The sequence below is a fragment of the Castor canadensis genome, chromosome 1 (genome assembly GCF_047511655.1).
Source record: "Castor canadensis chromosome 1, mCasCan1.hap1v2, whole genome shotgun sequence".
In the NCBI taxonomy this organism is placed as follows: Eukaryota; Metazoa; Chordata; class Mammalia; order Rodentia; family Castoridae; genus Castor; species Castor canadensis.
In genome coordinates, this window is record NC_133386.1 from 187,624,154 (window position 1) to 187,645,603 (window position 21,450).

Below are 21,450 nucleotides of genomic sequence, written 5' to 3' on the forward strand. Positions count from 1 at the left end.
GTGTTGTTTTTTTATCTCTTACAGCCTTCAATATTCTTTCTCTATTCTCTGTGCTATTTGTTTTAATGACAATATGTCATGGGGTAGTTTTATTTTAGTCAAGTCCTGGTGTCCTGGAGGCTTCCTTTACTTGAATGGGCATAGTTTTCTCTAGATGTGGGAAATTTTCTGTTATCATTTTGTTGAATATATTATGCATTCCCTTTGCTTGCACCTGTTCTCCTCCTTCAGTGCCCATGAATCTCAGGTTTGGTCTTTTGATGGAGTCAGTGAGTTCTTGCATTTTCTTTTCACAGGTCTTGAGCTGTTTAATAGTTCTTCAGTTTTTCCTTTAATTGCCATTTCATCTTCAAGTTCTTATATTCTGTCTTCTATTTGATCTACTATGAAGGAATGACCTTCCATTGTGTTTTGTATTTCTGTTTCATTTTTTCTCTTGAGGTGTTCCATACTGTGGGTTACTTCCTCTTTGATATTGTCAATTTTGCCCTTAATTCATTTATCTCTCTATTTATGGTGTTCTCTGTTTCACTTTGGTATTTATTTAGGGCTCCTGTGAGTTCACTTATTTGTTTTTATGTCTTTTTATATTCTTTATTTTTATGGTCTTGGAATTTCTTGAGTGCCTCCTGTATGTTTTGGTTCACCTTGTCTTGTAACATCTCCATGAAATTCTCAGTGATTTCTTGCAGAATTTCTTCTTTCAAGATGTTCTTGTGGGCTTCATTGGTTCCTTGGGATAGTCTACCTTTGTTTTGTTTGGATCTGGAACTGGGTATCCATTTTCTTCATTTCCCTCTTAATCCTGTACTAATTTATTTTTGGGGGGAATATGGCTTCTGTCCCTTTTTCATCTTCCCATTTTTCCACTTGGTAATGTTTCTGTCCCTGTTCTGCATTCAATTTAGTATTAGCTAGCTTACAATATTAAAACTAATGGAACCAAGAAGGAAAAAGAGAGAAAAAAAAAAAACTACAGAATCAAAGAAATCAACAGGGGAGGGATGGTGGACTAATAAACAACAAGACAAGCACTTACAGAAAAAGACAAAATAGGGAAAAAGGAAAAATAAATAAATAAATAAAATAATTATTGAATGAAAGAAATCTATAGGGAGAGATGGTGGACTAACAGATAGTGAACAAGACAAGCACTTAGAAAGAAAAAAAATTCCAGGTGTACGAACAATGGAATTTCAGTCTTAGCAGTTCTGGTGTTGCTCCTTCAGCATCCAGTCCCATGTTGGTACTTAAGCAATTGTCCTGTCAGAGTCTTGCAGAGCGGTTGGGTTAGGAGAGAGCTTTGTGAACTGCTGTCTGTCCTATTTCAAGCAGTTGCTCATCTACCACATGCAGGCTCTGTTACTTAAAAGTTTGTGCAGAGAGCTGCCCCACCCCCCTTTTCCAAGACTGAGACTTGTTAGCCGGCTGCTCCCGCAGCCATTGTTTATTGAAAGTTCGAGCAGGGAGCTGCCCTTCCCCCCTTCTCTGGGGCCAGGATTTACCAGCCATCTGTTCCCCCAGGCTCTGTTATTTGAAAGTTCACTCAAGGAGCTGCCTCTTCCCTCTCAGTGCACTCAAAAGACCCACATTCTCTGCTGCATGCCAGTTTTACTTCCTTGTTTATTGTTGTCTTTTTTTCTTTTTTCTTGTTTTTGCAGGGTGGGTGTTGGTCTGTCCAGGTGGCTATGCTGGTCTATCTCAGGGGTGGCTGTGGGAATGCTGCCAGCCACTTATTTGCTCACCTGTTGGTCTGTGTCTCCCAAGCAGGTTTGAAGCAGGTGTCTGGCGGTGTGGGAACCCTCCTGTTTTCTCAATGCAACAAGGCATGGAGAGGCTTGTACGTGCTGGAGGGTTCACGGTGTCGGAGTCTTGCTTATTCCTGGTGATTTTCTTCTGCCAAGTGTGGCTCAAGCTTCTCAAGAAGATTTTTGATCCATGGAGCTCATACTGACTGCTTCCTCCCTCTATTGCCCTCTTGGATTTCCTCCTGACCCAACATTTAAAGCTCAATTAAGGGATGGGAGACTGGCTCAAGTAGTAGAGTACAGCTTAGCAAGTGTCAGGTCCTGCATTAAAACCCCAGTAATGCATTCCTGACTGCTGGGTGTCCTGCAGCCCCACACCTGCTCCTGGGGACAGTGTCACACAGAGAAGGGAGCTGAGCTGCCTGACACAGCTCTGCTGCCTGCTCAGTGATGCAACAATGGTGGTGTCAGAATTGACAAATCACTTTTCCATAGAGACTTTTAAAAGTAAACCCATAAGTTTAAATACATACATATATTTTATTATTTTATATATATATATATATATAATATATTTTTGTGTGTGGTGTTGGGAGTTCAACTCAGGGCCTCACACTTGCTTTGAGATACTCTACCACTTCAGCTGCTCCATCAGCCCTTTATTGTATCGGGTATTTTCAAGATAGGGTGTCACAGACTATTTGTGTGGTTGTCTTTGAAACCTGATCCTCCTGATCTCTGCCTTGTGAGTAGTTATGATTACAGAAATAATCATAACCACTGGCAACCAACTCATATTTTATACAATTTATTTTTCCCCTTTCTTTGCTTATATGCTTCCCTTGTATTACTTCTTCATATAATATATGATTTCATTGACATCTCTTGTACTTTTTAAACTTTAATGTTTATTTAATTTACTTATTCATTCCTTCATTTTTTTTGTTCCATCTTCCAGACAGGTACTTCCTAAAGGTTTCTGACTACAGGGATTATAGATGTGAACTCCCACACCTAGTTTTTAATATTTAATTTTTAATCATCTCTTCTTTTTCCCTCCTCTTTTTCCCTCTACCCATTTCATTCTTTTCTTACCTCAATTAGGCCACTTTTCTCTCTCTGATTTTCTTTTTTTTTTCTATTCCCCTTTATATATTTCTTCTTTATTTCCGCTTTTGAGTGGTTGTTTTCTGTGTTTTATCATTTCTTTTTTCTCATTTTCTCTTCCCTATTTTTCTTTTAGCTGAATTTTATCTATATGTTCCCTTCTTATTTCTCACTGTCCCACTGTGTTTACTTTTTCCCTCTTCTTTCATTTTTATATCTGTCTTTTATGCAATATTCACTAGTATTATTCATTCTCTTTTTTTTCCATCTTTACCCTTATTAACTTGTATCTTCTAAGTTCACTTAGTAGTATCTTTGCTTGCTTATTCCTTAAATGTCATTGGAGTTTTGATGGTGATTGTTTTAAATTCGTAACAACTATATTTTCATTGCATGTGTTGAGCAATTGCCTCTGCAGCCAGATTTTTCTTCTCTTAGTAGTGAGGAGATGAGGCCCAGTTCTTTGAGCATGTTTGCAAACTATTGATTTACTGAACTACACTTCTAATTCAGTGGTAAGAAACTGAACTTCAAAATCCCCACTACCCAGTCCTGCCTGTACAGTGTGAATATTTCAACTGATAAAATAGAGGAGATTGAAACCTCCAACTGATGACTTAGCTCAGTTGCAACAATTCCAATGCAGAAACACAAGAAAAAGAAAAAACATGACAAAAAGACTCATATATGAGTGAATAATTCCAAAATATTGGGCATCAATGACAGTGAAATGGAGAAGATTCCAGACAAACAAATTCAATATTGTGATTATGTAATGACCAACAAAATTAAAGAAGACATAAATAAATATCTGGATATGTTCAAAAGGGACACAAATAAATAGGTGAATGAAATAATGAAGACAATGCAAGAATTCAATAAAGAGATATAAATTCTGAGAAAAAAATGTCAAATTAAATTTTGGAAAGAAAAAGTTTAATAGGACAAATAAAAACATGTAGTTGAACAACTCAGCAGATGACTGCATCAAGTAAAAGACAGAACACCAGGACTTAAAGAAAAGGTAGATGGATTAGGACAAACACACAACAATAAAGAAGAAAGGATGCAAAAACATATTTGACAAAACTATAAAAGAAAATTTCTCATATCACACTAAAATCTCTTTTTATTATATTATACTAAAAATGTTAAGTATACAGAAAAAGAAAGAATATTGAAAGCTTTGAAACACAAGTATCAAGTCACAAATTAAGGCAAAGCCATCATAATAACAGCAAAAACCTTAAAAACCAGGAGGATATAAAATTTAATTCAAACCTTGAAAGGGAAACCTGCCAACATAAATTAATGTATCCAGTGAAACTATCTTTAATAACTAGAGCTAAATAAAAACCTTCCACAATAAACAAAAACTAAAGGAATTCATGCTTACCAAATCAGTACTGCAGAAGATAATTAACAGAATCCTACATACAGAAAAGGAACATTAAACATAACCATGAGAACATGAGACATAATAAATCTTAATAAAAGAACAGATAAGCAAGTGAGAAATAGGAAAGAATCAAATATTAGAAAAAATCAAATATTATGAAAGAAATTAGTATTTATCTTTTAATAATAACTGTAATGTTAATGAACTTGATCCTCTGGCCCAGTTGCTGGGGTTTTATGCTTTTAATCCTAGCTCCTTGGAAGGCTGATATCATGGTTCCAGGCCAGCCCAAGCATAAACATTTGGGAGACCCCATATCAAAGGAGAAAACTTAGGCATAGTGGCATGTGTCTTTGGTCCCAGCAATGGTGGGATTCTTAAAATGTGAGGAATGTCTTCAAAAAGCAAGACCTTATCTACAAAATAATCAGCACAAAAAAGTCTGGAGGCGTGGCTCAAGTTGTAGAGTGCTTGCCTAGGAAGCACAAAGCCCTGAGATCAAACCCCAGTAAAACCACCGAAACATAGCAAGAGAAAAAAGATAATGGATTGAAACTAGATTCCTAACTCTCTTCCTACACAAAAAAATCATGTAAAAATGTGTCATAGACCTTAATGTAAAACCTCAGACTTTGAAACTTTTAGAGGAAAACTTACTGAAAACAGGCATAGGCAAAGATATCTGAATAGGACTCTAATAACTCAGAAAGTAAAAGCAAATGAGACTGTATCAAACAAAATCAAAAAGCTTCTTAACAAAGAAAAGTCAAATTGAAACAAAACAAAGACAATGAGGACAGTGAAGAGATAGCATGCAGACCTGGAGAAAAGTTTTGTAGCAGTAAAATAACTATATTGAGATTCTATCTCACCCCTCTCAGAATTGCTATCATTAGGAAAAGAAATATAACAAATGATGGTAAGGATGCAGGCAAGAGAAACTCTTATTCACTGTTGTTAGGCATGTAAAATTCTGCAGCCACAATGAAAATCAGTATGGGGTTCTTCAAAATACTAAAACTATAATTCATGTGTGATCCAGTCATGTTACATACTACATATACAAAAGAATCTAAGTCAACTTACTATAGAAATAACTCTGTAGCCATATTTATCATGGCACTAGTCACAACTTATGGAATCAGATTAAGTGCACATGAGTGGATGAATGGATAAATAAAATTAATATATATTTTGCTGTCTTAATCAACCATTAATAGAAATGAAACTATGTCATTTGCTGGAAAAAGAATGAAACTAGAGATCAACATGTTAAGAGAAATATCACACATTTTTTCTTATATGTGGAAGTTGGGGAAAATAAAAACAAATACAAAAATAAGACAAAAACAATGGGAATTACTAGGGAAGTGGAAGGGAAAAGAAGGAGGGCGTAGGATAAGAAGGAGTAATAGAGTGGTAAATATGATCAAAATGCACTGCATATATGTAGGGATAAAAAATGAAACCCTTTTTTATATACAATTAATATATATGTTAAAATGATGCAAAATAAAAACAAAAACACTGGGGGCATAGCACAAGTGGTAGAAATCTTTCATAGCAAATAAAACTCTCTAGACTCTGGGTTCAATTCCCAGGAGCACAATAAAATGGCCAAAACAAAATAGTCATCTTGTGTCATGGTTCTAAGACAACTGTGTGAGAACTTAACTTCTCTGCTGTTACCATCTTTCCGGCATAATGAATGCAAACACTACCAGTTTTCATTAGTATACAAAGAAGTCCTAACAAATATTTACTTTGTTTCAATGCCTGTCAAGGGCAACTGGGTTGGAAAAAAATCTGGTGAGCAATTTCACATTGTGATGATAATTAGCCTGGAGTAGTGGACTCACTCCCATAATCACTAAAATATTTATAAACTTGATGTTAATTTTGACAACTCACTATGTTAAGAGAGAAACAAAGAAATCACTTTCAGGGACTGTAAACACTATCAGGAGAAGTAAAGCCAAGAGAGTTAATATTCTAAATTTAATTTTTCAAAAGCAATATAACTCTTTGAGCTTCTTTGCATTTTCAAATAAATTACTCAGGGAACTTGTCAATTGTTGCAAAACATTTTTTCAGTTTTAACTAAGGAGGAATTAAATCTATAGATCAATTAAAATTGTATTTAATTAATTTCTCAAATGCTCACTGGTTGTTTGGCCAGCATCTTTTTCTCTTTCTTTCTTTACTCTTTTCTTCCCTCCTTCCCTTCTTCCTTCCTTCCTTCTTTCATACTTTTCTTTCTTGTTTTCCTTATCCTCCTCTTCTCCTCTCTCTCTTTTTCTCTCTTTACCTCCCTCATAAATTTCCTGTACACTAACTTAAAACTCTTGGGTACACAAACAGGTATCAGTCTATATATGACTTTATGGGATCCCTAAAATAAGGCAAACCCTGTATAACTCAGAGAACTTAGTTTCTTCCAGACCACCAATATTCTAATGTTTTGTAATGTTCAGTTACTGTGAATATTATGATTATTGGCACATGGCTCCATCTTTCCTGATAGTATGTCTTATTCATATGTTCATATCTTATCTCTGATATTAAACACTCAGGGAGGTTAAATATATTCTCATGTCTCTTATTAGTGTTGTACTTTATAATTTATATAAGCATAGTGATATTTTTCAAATAATTATATATTATGTGAGAGGGCAGGTTTTGATATTAGTTTATAATGTACATGTTTTGGGGGTTTTAACAAAATTCATAATATACATTCCTAGGAAGTGAAAATTGTGTTTCAGAAAATTAAATTGTCAACTCCATGTCACATAGAAAATTAAAATCAGAGCAGGAATTATGCCCTGGGTCATTGCATTTCTTTTTTTTTATTATTATTATCTTTATTTGCCATTTAATATTAACATCTTTTTAAATTTTTTATTGTATCATTTTTACATTTACTTACATGTATACACATTATTTGGGCAACCTCCCCGTCTCCTCCTGCTCTGGGAAGAATTTGTTCTGCCCTCTTGTTCTCCTATTTTGTTGAAGGAAAAACATATACAGTAATAAGAAAGACATAATGTTTTTTCTAGTTTGAGATGATGATAGCTATATAGGGGGATTCCTTTCGTTGTTTCCATGCACATGTGTATTACAACCCATATTGCTTCATCTCTACCAAACCTTTCACTACTTCCTAGTTTCCTTCTCATAAAGGTTGCTGCCTGTTTAAGATTAATATGTTCTCTCCTCTAGAGTGAGCACATCAACCACATTCAAGTTTTTGGTTTTCTTCCTTTTTCCTATTCCTACCATGCGTGGTCTCACCCTAGTGTGTGACCCATATCCAATAGTACTGCATATTTTAGGTCTACAATCTGCATATGAGCAAAAAATGTGATTTTTGGCCTTCTGAGCCTGACTAACTTCACTTAAGATTATGTTCTCCATTTCCATCCATTTACTTGTGAGTGATAAAATTTCATTCTTTGTAGCTGAATAAAATTCCATTGTTATAAATAACACATTTTCTTAATTCATTCATAGGTAATGGTGCATCTTGGTTGTTTCCGTAGCTTTGTGATTGTAAATAATGATCGAATAAGCATGGGTGTGCAGATGCTTTTGTAGTAACCTGAGTCACATTCCTTCAAGTATATCCCTAGGACTGGCATTGTTGGATCATATGGCAGGTCTATGTTTAGTTTTTTAAGAAGTCTCCATATTGTTTTCCATAACTTACATTCCCATCAGCAGTGTATGAGGGTTCTTTTTTCCCTGCATCCTTGCCAACATTTGTTGTTGATGGTGTTCTTGATGCTAGCTATTCTAAGAGGAGTGAGGTCGAATCTTAGTGTGGTTTTGATTTGCATTTCCTTTATGGCCAGGGATGGTAAGCATTTTTTCATATGATTTTAGCCATTTGTACTGCTTTCTTCAAAAAAGTTCTTTTCCACTGAGGGATAATTATTTAACCAAAGTTCCTGCATGCACTAATTTTCATTATGGAGCTCATTACTCTAATGTTATTAGCTTACTTACTTTGTGACAAAATTTATCCTGGTATTTTGCTGTATTTTGCCCTCTTGTAGAATCCCTGTGGACTATAAAAAGAGCTTAAAAGTTGATATAGAAACCAAAATAAATAACATTCGTATTATTCCATCACTGAGCAAGCAGTTCATTTTTATAGATAAGATGAAATGCTTATTCATTATACTTTTGAAGATATAACCTTGCATTTAAAGCTGACATATAAACCTTGAAATTCCAATTGAACAGATATCATTCTAGTTAACTCAAAGTTGTATTACATGTCAAAACACAGCTGTACAAGGACCTTAGCAGAGAAGAACAGGATGGATCAGCTCTATATTTTGTTCAACAGGACTGCAACATAGAAAGATGCTATAAAGTCCTTGATGAAATAACAGAAGAGCAGCTGCATGGACTATATTTAAATTAAGGAAAATAGTTATAAGGAGAGAAAAATTAATACTCAACCAGCCATTGGATACATTTCATTTGGGGATTTTTTTAATGGAGAAAAACAGATTTATATACCTAGACTACTAAATTGATTTTTCTAATTGATTTAGAAGGAAATTTAACATTCTTTGAAAAATTTTCATGGTCTATTTAAACCCAATTTCTTTAAAAAAGAATTGAAATAACCAAGCATGCCATCTTCTATTATGTCTAAGGTATAATGCTCTCAGAACTAGGGCAGACTGCGATGTTTGCAACAAGGTCATGTAGAAACAGAGTGTGGAATGGAGAGTCCCTGGACATGAGTCCCAGCTCTTCTAGTGACTGAGTGACTGATAAAACTGTACCTAGTTGAGTCGCAATTTCCTTACCTCTTTAAGTTCATTAGGTTATTGAATTTGCAGGTTGCTGTATAAATAACATGAGCTAATGTACACTAAATTTGTTACCCCTTTTAGCCATTTAATACATAATAAATCCTATGATAGATTTCCTTATTCAACATTCATGTAATACCATTACTTTCAGTAATACCATTTTCATAATTTTCTAATAGTTTATATTTTTAATCAAAAACTTGAGGAACTGATTTGATCTTATTTTTCCTTACTTTTCATTAAAAGGAAACACATATAGCTTGGTATTTCTAGCCTCTAGCTCTTAAAAAAGAAATCAGGTATACATAAACATGACTATTTCTAATTTCCTAAAATATTTAATAAGGAGCCTTGCTTAAAGAATAGCTTGGTTAAAGCTGTTAAACCACCTACTATATCTTTATCACTCTTCCATTTCCTACACTGAATTCAATAAATGTGCTAATCACACATGATTTGGAAAAAAATGCATTTCAATAAAAAACTAACTTCTTGTTCTAGAGATGAGACAAGAGATATCAAGGTTTCCTAGAAATTATATGGATAAGAGGATTTGAGTAATTTAAATAAACATGCTATCATTTTACTGACATGCAGAATACAGTGACAGAGATTTGTTAAAAAAATTCTCATATGTCACCAGTTTAAATTCTAAGAGAACATTATTTTAATATGTGTTTATTATCATTTAACTAATGCATGCATAACTTACAAGAACAAATCTTTTGCTTCTATTTGGAGTCTACTAATTGCTTAATATTTTTATTAAATTTGATTTTATAAAACACAGTATTTGTGTATAAATAAAATTTGGAAGTCAATTTTCATATCAATGGTTCCTTTACACACGATTAAAACTTCACATAGCTGAACAAGTTATGCATGAAAAATTTGAAAAATCTTAGTTATTCTCCAGTTTGAAAAGAGAGGTACCTTTTTTTTCTTTTATTATTCATATGTGCATACAAGGCTTGGGTCATTTCTCCTCCCTGCCCCCACCCCCTCCCTTACCACCCACTCCACCCCCTCCTTCTCCCCCCTACCCCCTCAATACCCAGCAGAAACTATTTTGCCCTTATTTCTAATTTTGTTGTAGAGAGACTATAAGCAATAATAGGAAGGAACAAGGGTTTTTGCTGGTTGAGATAAGGATAGCTATACAGGGCATTGACTCACATTGATTTCCTGTGCGTGTGTGTTACCTTCTAGGTTAATTCATTTTGATCAAACCTTTTCTCTAGTTCCTGTTCCCCTTTCCCTATTGGCCTCAGTTGCTTTTAAGGTATCTGCTTTAGTTTCTCTGCGTTAAGGGCAACAAATGCTACGTAATGTTTTAGGTGTGTTACCTATCCTCACCCCTCCCTTGTGTGCTCTCACTTTTATCATGTGCTCAAAGTCCAATCCCCTTCTTGTGTTTGTCCTTGATCTAATGTCCACATACAAGGGAGAACATGCGATTATTGGTCTTTTGGGCCAGGCTAACCTCACTCAGAATGATGTTCTCCAATTCCATCCATTTACCAGAGAATGATAACATTTCCTTGTTCTTCATGGCTGCATAAAACTCCATTGTTTATAGAAACCACATTTTCTTAATCCATTCGTCAGTAGTGGGGCATCTTGGCTATTTCCATAACTTGGCTATTGTGAATAGTGCCGCAATAAACATGGGTGTGCAGGTGCCTCTGGAGTAACCTGTGTCACCGTCTTTTGGGTATATCCCCAAGAGTGGTATTGCTGGATCAAATGGTAGATCATTGTTTAGCTTTTTAAGTAGCCTCAAAACTTTTTTCCAGAGTGGTTGTACTAGTTTACATTCCCACCAACAGTGTATGAGGGTTCCTTTTTCCCCGCATCAAGAACTTTCTCAACGAAACCCCAGCAGCACATCAACTAAGAGATAGCATAGATAAATGGGAACTCATAAAGCTAAAAAGCTTCTGTTCATCAAAAGAAATTGTCTCTAAACTGAAGAGAACACCCACAGAGTGGGAGAAAATATTTGGCAACTATACATCAGACAAAGGACTGACAACCAGAATATATAGGGAACTTAAAAAACTAAATTCTCCCAAAACTAATGAACCAATAAAGAAATGGGCAAGTGAACTAAACAGAACTTTCTCAAAAGAAGAAATTCAAATGGCCAAAAAACACATGAAAAAATGCTCACCATCTCTAGCAATAAAGGAAATGCAAATTAAAACCACACTAAGATTCCACCTCACCCCTGTTAGAATAGCCATCATCAGCAACACCACCAACAACAGGTGTTGGTGAGAGGTAACTTTTAACGTCACACAGTTACTAGGTTCTGAATCCTAATGCATGGATTTAGCGTCTAAATATAATTCATATCAGGAAAGTAAAGTTGAGAATTCCAATGTATCTGAAATGTCTCCTTTGTATGTCACCCAAAGTGTATTTTAGTGGATTCTTTTAACAGGCTACCAATTACTATGTTCTGGAAAACTTTTTCCATATTTCTTGCACATATTCCTTATCTGAATAATTCTTATTTGTCTCTGATCACTATAGTGAAATTTTTATACATATCTACCGAGTCTTATGTGTACATGAAGGAGAGAGAGGGGAGAGATAGATGGATTGCTACGTAGATAGATAGATGATAGAAAGACAGAGAGATAGAGAGATAGATAGATAGAGAGAGAGAGAGAGAGAGAGAGAGAGAAAGGGAGGATGAGAGGAAGGGGGAAGGAAGGAGGGAAGGAGAGAGAGAAAGACTGAAGCAGAAAGAGCATGGGAATTTTAAGCAGAGAACTATTTTCATGATATCTAAACTATATACTAATCATATAAATGTTGTTTACTTCTTCAAAATGCTTTTAAATCAGTATAACATTTTAAGGAAATTATAAATTAGTATGAGGGGTGTGTGTTCTTATGAATATTGGATAGGCAGTCTGTATTGAAAAATCTAGCAGAATTTAATATGGCTATGTATTTTTTACTGTAAAATTTTCTAAGAAACTAATTAGCACAAACTCTTTTGCTTTTGTTCTATAGACCTACATTAATCAATGCATTTATTAAATGTACCAGAAAAATCTTTCAAATATATTAGGAAAAAAATGTTCAGGATTATAAAAACAAGTGGCTTTCTTGCCTCTCTATCAGTCCTTTCAATTTTTTTTATTCTCGTCTTGATATCAGTGTTTCAATATTACTAAACAGTAGTATGTTTCATACCATGAATATGAGTCATCCACATGTCACTGAATTCAGGTCAGAATTCAAAGTTTTCATACCTTTGAAAGTCTTTGTCTATAACATGCTGAAGGAAACACAAGTGCCCATGATAAAACTTTCTTCTGAAGTACAGGGACACAGCATTTAATTATGCTTCAGTAACTAAGGTTTGTGTTTAGAAAGAGGAGTATCTTTTACTTTTTGTTCATTGCATTATAGTTACTCATATAAGTCCCTAATTTTTTTTTTGGAATGTGAAAAATTTTAAAACCTTCAGGAAAGAAATCCAGAAATGAAATAAAATTTTATGACAAATATAGTGATTTTATTATTTTAGCAATACCTATGATAAATACTTTTATTACCTATTGTCAAGTGACATTTATTTCATAATGTATCATAAATTCTATGAAAACTGAAATACATTATGAATGTGCATGATTTATTTTTTTGAGAAAAAAAATGTCTCAAACTAAATTTGATTGTATTGAAGGTAAAGTGAGCAGGTAAGATGAGAAATATCTAACACAGTTGTTAAGTTACATTTGCAAAAACAATAATAATAAAGTTAGCTACTAATATCAGGCAAGGACAACTTAATGGTATGCATTTTAAGAAAAAAATAAAATACATTGCATAGTTGTTTTTATATTTGTGGGCTTATTTTTGGTTTGTTTTTGGCAAGAATGTGAATCTATTTTGAAGATATAGTGTCCTTTTCTATTTCTTTTCTATTTATTGGGAAAAGGTAGTGGCCAGAATTAAAACCTAAGTGCTTCTGTTTAAACTTTCATGTGACAACATTAAATGTATGCCTAGTACCTCATTTTCTGGACATATGAGAATATTTTAAATTAAAAAAATTTGTCATTTTTTTCTTACTTCTCTTTAACACAATCTTATGATATGTTTGATTACTCCCATTGTAACAACTTCAAATATTAAGAAAGGGAATTTTATGTAATTTTTAGCAAATGTAGGAATACTACTCAGGTGTGCTCTTTCCACAATGACATTTTTGGATTTAAACATCACTGTATTCACTAATCTTTGTGAGCTTTAAGATGAGATGAAGTGTACTATGAGAATTGGTGAAAGAAATTTGACAAAACAAAATTGTAATAAAAATTATGAAAATTGGTGCAATATTTTAACATTTAAAAGCAAACAATAAATGTATTAAATCATTTCTTAATTCAACTTATACAGCAAAATGCATCTGTTTGGGTCAAATTACCTTTTCACTTCCCATCTCATTACCACTGATGTAATCATCATGTCATTCAATGAAACACAGGTGAGGACATAACTGGATGGACTCTATTAACACAGAAAGTTGCTGCTAGAACTCATAAGTGAAAGCTGAGATGGAAAGATTGTCATCAGAGTTGGATGTACTCAAGATTTGGTTGAAGAACATAACTGAAGCCACCATGTTTATGCTGATGGGCTTCACAGATGACTTTGACCTACAAGTCTTATTATTTTTATTATTTCTTGTAATCTATCTTTTCACTTTTATAGGAAATTTGGGGCTGGTTGTTCTTGTCATTGGGGAGTCCCGGCTCCACAACCCTATGTACTATTTTCTGAGTGTTTTATCATTCTTGGATGCATGCTATTCTACAGTTGTCACACCAAAAATGTTCGTCAATTTCCTAGCAGAAAAGAAATCCATATCATATCATGAATGTGTTGCACAAATGCTTCTCTTTGTTTCTTTTGGGAGCACAGAATCATTTCTCTTGGCTGCAATGGCATATGACCACTATGTAGCCATCTACAACCCTCTTCTCTACTCAGTGAGCATGTCACCCAGAGTCTATGTGCCACTCATCATTGTCTCCTATGTTGGTTGCATTTTACACGCTACTGTACATACAGTGGCCACGTTTAGCCTGTCCTTCTGTGGATCCAATGAAATTAGGCATGTGTTCTGTGATATCCCTCCACTACTTGCTATTTCTTGTTTGGACATTCGCATAAACCAGCTTCTACTTTTCTACTTAGTGGGTTCTATTGAAATACTCACTATCCTGATTGTCCTAGTTTCCTATGGTTTTTTTCTGTTGGCCATTATGAAGATGCATTTTGCTGAAGGCAGAAGAAAAGTGTTTTGTACATATGGGTCTCACCTAACTGGAGTGTCTATTTATCAAGGAACCATCCTCTTCATGTATGTGAGACCAAGTTCCAGCTATGCCTTAGAGCATGACATGATAGTGTCCATATTTTACATAATTGTGATTCCTATGCTCAACCCCATTATCTACAGTTTGAGGAACAAAGATGTAAAAGAAACAGCCCAAAGACTTGTAGAGAGGTATTGTTTTATAAATAAAGTATGGGATTTAGAATAGGGTAAAGCTAAAAATAATGTTGAGTACACTTCTCCAGAAGATAAGCCCTGCTTTTAGTTAATTAGTGCAATGTATTTTAGAATGTTTCCAAATAAAACACTAATCAATTCTCAAAAGCAGGATTTTATGTATAATGTAAATGAAAAATGGTATCTGTTTAAACTATTCCAGGAATGGGGAGAGGGAATAAGAGAAAATGGTGCAGGGGGTGAATTAACTATGATATATTTGAGATATTGTAAGAAATTTTGTAATTGCCACAGTGTACCCTTACCCAGCACAATAAAAAAATTCAAAAATGTATATAAATTGTTTCATATATCTTAATCAATATGTTCAAAGAGATCCATATTCAATATTTCTTGATATAAATGTATTATTGATATTCATTGTGTAATTTGTTTTTCACCTGTTGTAGAAAACTTTGTATCCATACTTCACATGTAGTAAGTTCAACAAAATTACTGTGTTCATCCTCATTGTTGAATCTTTGTGAAGGACCTCCTGAATGTTATTTTATTTTCTCTCCTTACCATTGTATTAATATCCATACAAGTTTTTGGACATGGCATTTTCCCTGTTTGACTTACCATTATGTAGCTTAATCCAACATTAAAATCCTTGGCTTTGGCCCATCATGGAATGTGATGACATCTACTTCTCACCTTCTTTAAATACAGTGATAGTGAGTTGTAATACTCATGGAGAATATACTTAAGTATCTGAATATATAATAATAGTATAACTTAGAAATTATGCTGAAACTAAATATAGCTGTTATAGAAAACAGTATTGGAATTTCTCAAGAAAAATAAACATTGAACTAATATGACACAGCTATCCCCTTGCTGGGAATGCATACAAAGAAAATTAAAAAAACATGTCAAATGATGCACAATGCAAAAAATGTCGTGAATAATAGGTACAATTGAAATGTAGTCTGTATTTGAAAAAATGAAATGCTGCCATTTAGGCTAACATGTTACAATCTAGAAGACAGTATAATAAATTTAAAAGTTAGGCAAAGGAAAAAAATCTGCATAAGCTCCCTTTTATATGGGATCTAAAACAAAGTTGAATTCATATTAGAGAATAAAGTAATTGTTGCTAATCCTGAGGGCACAGGAATAAAGTTGAGAAATTGCCAGTCAAAGCATATGAAGTTTCAGATAGATCTCATTTGGAGATCTATTGTGCAGCAGGTAGATTACAGTCAATAATTTATGTTTAAAAATAACTAATAAAATAAATTCCCAATGCATAATCACCAAAACTATTAAAAGATGTGATAAGTATGTTAATTAACTTGATTTAATCATTTCACATTACATATATGTCAAAACTTCACATTGTATTCCATAAATGTTATACAATTATGATTTATTAGTGAAAGCAGTATGTTTTAGATCACGCAAGAAGAAAAAGACAGAAACAACTGCCTAAAGTATATGGGTGTGTTTAGTTCTCCAAAGATAGACTAATTTTGGGAATTTTTATGTTTTTTGATCAGTTCCTTGCCATCTCTTTACTCTCTATCTATGAGAAATGACTGAGGCATTTTCATCATTTTGCAAAGTACAGTCAATTAGCAAGGACTACAGTTTTCACTTGTGGTGAATAAAGATTCACCACAAGTCACATCTGCTTTGCTTCATTTATTCTGTTTTATTCATTTTTGTTCAAGATGTGTTTACATGAACAGACATTCAAAATAGATGTCCACTTTTCTTCAATGAATATGCCTTCTTCCCTCCAGGAGCATATGTCCTGTTACTTCACCAGAAATACCCTATTAGGTCACAGTATTCAATATAATTTTTCTTTCAATACTTTCAACCTGAAGTATCAGTTTAAGATACAAGTCAAAAATTTTCACATCTCAGTTTCTGAACATTCCAATAAATTATGGAAAGAAGATACAAATATCTAGTCCAACAAACAAATTTTTAAGTTTCCTCTTAAAGAAAAAACAAAAATACATGTTTTTATAGAGACAGAAACTGAGTACATGTGGGTATAATTTTATCTATAAAAGATCACACTATTCAAAAGTACACATTTTACAATTTACTTTCTTGTTTATGATATTTTGCAGATAATTTTCTGAAAGGAAGGAACAATTTACTTACAAAATATTTTTTAAAAGTCACTCATATCTTACAAAATGCATGTAGGATTCCAAGGAGCTGTTCATTTTTTACTCATACAACTCAAATCAGGGTTTCAAATATTGCTAAGGCAAGCTTGTTTCCTGGCTTACCAGTTTCATTTACCATTGCTATGTTTCACAGTATTAACCATTCTCTGAGAGAAGAAGAGCTAACACAGGAGCAAGGGATGCACTAGTAGGCCATTCAGGAATTGCATTAAGAACTGATATTAAGTTAATCTTCATGGAACTTTCACTGCCCCTCTTTTTATTCTAGTAAAATAGAAGTCAAGTGGTAGAAATTTTTTCTTGATCTTTGTTGAGTCAATAAAATAAAAAGTTACATCTAAATCAGAAGTTAATAATTGTTTGTGCTTTGTATTTTAGCTCTTGCCTTATCCTCAAAGAAAAATGCTGTACTTCCCTTAATCTCATGAAGTTAAGGTTATGGCTCTGACCACTGTCATTTGTTATGGACACTGTGATTATTATCATAACATATGGTTGCTGGTTAAATCTGTTACTATACCGATTCTGTAACTGCATAACAACCGGCACTGTGTGTGTGCTCTCATGATTGTATATAGCATATAACTTATTACCTGGAAGGTAAGTTTCACTGAGAAATTATTTATTCAATGAGCAGGAATTCAATGAATAATTTTTGATTAATAACAAATGTTAGCCACATATACAGATTATTAAGAATGGAAAATATATATGTATAAATTATGTTAATTCATGTAATCATCATAGCTACTGAAAAGGATGCTGTAATATGATATGTTATGAGAAATTAAAAAATAGTGGCTTGTAAACCTAAATAATTCGTTAAAGGGCCCATAGCTTCTATCAGTGACAGCAACATCAAGCTTAATTATCTTAGCTATGAAATTCTTGTGTTTAAGTACTTTGATACATGTGATAAAAACAATAGTTTTCAACTCCCTTATTTAGTTTCTAGACATACTTTTTGAAGTATTGAAGGTATAATTAAGTCAATGACTACAAGAAGAAAAAGAGAAGCATATTTGAAAACTATTTGAAAAGTGATTTCAATTCAACTGAAAAGTATTTTGGTTAAGAAATATGAAATTTACAGATTTTGGGCTTGAGTGAATATAAAGTTATGAAGAGGAGTAAGAAAGAAAAAGAAGAGAAAAAATAATAGAAAGATGAGGAGGAGGAAGAAGAGGACAAGAAAATTGCAAATGAGCAGAAAACCTACAGTGATACTGAGATTCCATTATATTACCAAGGAGCAGAAGTAGTATCCAGTAGAAGTTGCACCATGGAGTGTACAGTGATCAGGGCAGGAGATAATTGAAGTTGTAGCCCTGGCTAGGATTTAAAAACCTATATATCATTCCACTGCAGCTTAGGAGGCAGAAAGTTGAAAATGATATTATTTCTACTGTGGCAATTTAACAGATAACTTACCAAATAATATATTTACCAGATAATGAATTTATCAGAGATGTAAGGTTGCAAACCTCACAGTAATATCAATCCCAAATGGGGGCAAGTTCTTCAAATAGGAGATGGGACATATTAACTATTTGACTTAGCTATTTGATTTTTAGCAAATGGTAGAAGAAAGTGTAATACTATGCAAGGAAGAAGTGAAAAATCATGTAACATCAAAGCATTGTTAAACCAAACCAAATGTGACTATGGGAAAAAGAAACCTGGAATGAAAAGGTTTATATTTACTCCCAAGATATTCTCTGCAAGTCTCTACCAATTGCTTATGAGAAAGAATAACAATACCAAGATGTTCAAATGCAGGTGTTTTTTGGAGGTCTTTGCAAAAGAGCTTTGGCAGGTATTGGATTAGAAATTCTAATAAAGAAGTTGAACACCATACATGGTTATGTGTGAAATTTTTTCAGAAGTTGAAATGCTAAGAAAGTGTCTAAAAAGCCCTAGAAATAAACACACATGTTCAAACTCATGATTGTTTTGACAATTAATTCTGAGTCTCAAAGTAAAGTAATACAGATGAGAAAAGAATCTTTAAACTTAAAGACAAAGAAATATAAGTTGAATAGATAAAGAAAAAGAGAAGATAGAATTAAAAATCCCAAGAACTGGGGAACTGTGATTCAAATATACATGTAGCTTGAGACAAGAATAAAGAGAGACTGGAGCAGAAGAAATTTTATTTTAAGATATAATGACAAGGAGAGAACACATATGGGAGATACAGGAATTGGTAGAAAACCCAAAACATGAAAGCGTTTGATGTCCCCACTCCGGAGGAACTAATATAGAAAACTTAAAGCAACAGAGGTTAACATGAGAGGGGGATCAGGTACCAGTGTAAAGATCGGTTAGAGATGAATCAACATGGGTTATAACACACTTATACATGAAAGCAATGCCTGGAATCTCTCTGTATAGATATCCTTAACTCAACTAGCAAAACTGCTTTGGCTTCCTTATTATGCTTATGTCTTTTTTTCAACAAAATAGAAATAAGGCCAGAACAGGTTCTGCCTGGAAATGAGGAGGGGGAGGAGGGGCAGAGAGTGGGGGGGGAGAGAAGAGGGAGAAATGACCAATGTATACACAAGTGAATAAATGAATAAAAAAAAATTGCCATGGGAAACAGTGATGTGAATAGAAGCTAAAGGGAGGTTGAGAGAAAACTTTTTTTATAGGTGAGGGAAGAACTGAGTGGAAATAATAAAAATGTTGATATATATGATGAAGTCAACATATTTTTATTTAATTAAGAGTGAATAGAAAAAACACCAGCACAATACATATACAATTTTTGGCATCAGTTCAGTACACACTTTGTATAAAATTAACAACAGAATTTGAGAATGATAACATGTACGTATCACCCAGCTCCATGATTAAATGCCAGGTATGATGTTAGGTTACTCTTAAAAGTTTATTGCTCTCTTAAACAGCAATAATTGTAATGTCCATGTTTGTTCAGGAAGGTTTATCCAAGCATGCTGAGTAAATATTTGAAGCCATAGAGATTTAAAGCAATTTCTTTTAAATATGACATTTTGGTTTATAAGTCTTATATCACTGTATTAGTAACTGTTTAAAATCAGAAATATCTTTTCTAGAATTTAATTATATGCTGACATTAAAAGAAAAGTAATAGTTTAAATAGATCACTGAAAAATTTATGTGACCACATCTTTGATCCTGACTACTTTGTAATAAGATATTTTATTAATAACCAGTATTTGAACATTATCCTGTCAGGACTAACTCCAATGACACAATTGAAATGTTAAGAAATTTCCTGTGATGAGTCTGTCTGAGGGGACTATGGGAGGTAGAAGAGGGAATAAAAATATTAGAGAATGCAAAATATTGAAAAAATCTGTCCATGTGTGAATATAATATGATACACTGTACTGTTAGCTATTGATTATTAGAGGAGCATGTTGATAGAGGATGAGTAAGTTCGAAAGTGTGGGGTAAATTTCTCTGTGCCAAATAAATAATTTTTTCTGTGATGTCCTTCTATTGTATGCTACACATAAAATTCCTTCAGTTTGTGTGTACTTCCTATAGAAATGGTAAGCCATTAGATTGTATAATAAAGTTTAACTGGAGAGACTTTTTGTGGCATTAAGGTATTCAAATATTTTTCTCTTTCTTTAAAAAAAATGCTATCCACCCTCCACAGATTTTCCTTGCCATATCAGTCAAAAATAAATTTACAATATACATATGAATCTGTTTCTGAATATTTTACGTGTTCTATTGATTGAGGCATCTTGTTTTTAGCCAATACCTCTTACTCCTGATTATTTAGCTTTCATGACAAGATCTGAAGTGAGAATATTTGTGTATACCAAAGTTATTCTTGGATGTAGGATCCCCCAGAAATATTCCATATATGTCCTTAAGATATAAGAAAAATTCTATATGACTTAAAATATTTGAAATTTACCTTTGACAGAGCTCTAATATTACAAGTTATCATTGTGCAGAATATTGTGACCTGTGTACTGCCTCTCCTCTTTTATCAATACTTCTTATACTTATATTCATATCTTCACTCTTCTATTAAACTTCAATGAACACATATGTATGTATATTTCACGTTCTGTTTAGAAGCATAGCATTTTCAAAGTAAATTAGTAAATGTACTTAAAGATTACAGATTCTATTATATTACAGTTCTGTAATATTTCATTATGTATGTCTTTGTAGGAATTCTAGAGAATGCATTGAATATATTCCCAGGAAGAAGAAAGTGGATTCAGAGAATTTATCAATTCAATATTACACAAGTAATTAGTATTAGAGTGGGGAGCTTCCAAGATGGCACTTAGAGGGAGGAAACAGAAAGCATGCCTCCTAAAATGAAATCTTGGAGAGACGCTGGAGACACACCTTGCAGGCAAAACCACTGAGAAGAGGCAAAACTTTGACCCCTCCACACTTCCAGCTGGTGCAGAGAATCTCCACTTCACGTTAAATGGAGAAACCAGGAGGGCCCCGGGGCCACCAGTAGCCCACACCCTGACTGCTTGGGAAGAGGTGGACAAGGTGAGCTAAGCAGTATGCGGTACTCCCACAGACAACCCTGGGCCAGAGCAGCATAGTCCTTTGGACAGACTGACCTCCACCTGGAGAAAAAAAAGAAACTGAGTAATAAGCA

At 33.7% G+C, this 21,450-nt stretch overlaps 1 protein-coding gene across 1 annotated transcript; it reads left to right on the forward strand.

Moving 5' to 3' along the window:
• Positions 1–13,666: 13,666 nt before the first annotated feature.
• LOC109702086 (olfactory receptor 5T9-like) lies at positions 13,667–21,087 on the forward strand. Its single transcript, XM_020187519.2, has 3 exons — positions 13,667–14,622; positions 20,399–20,416; positions 21,000–21,087. The coding sequence occupies exons 1-3, from the start codon at positions 13,667–13,669 to the stop codon at positions 21,085–21,087; spliced, it is 1,062 nt and encodes a 353-aa protein (XP_020043108.1).
• Positions 21,088–21,450: the final 363 nt, after the last annotated feature.

What these genes read in the sequence shown, in the direction of transcription:
- LOC109702086 (XM_020187519.2), top strand. Translation starts at nt 13,667, where the DNA reads ATGGAAAGATTGTCATCAGAGTTGGATGTACTCAAGATTTGGTTGAAG.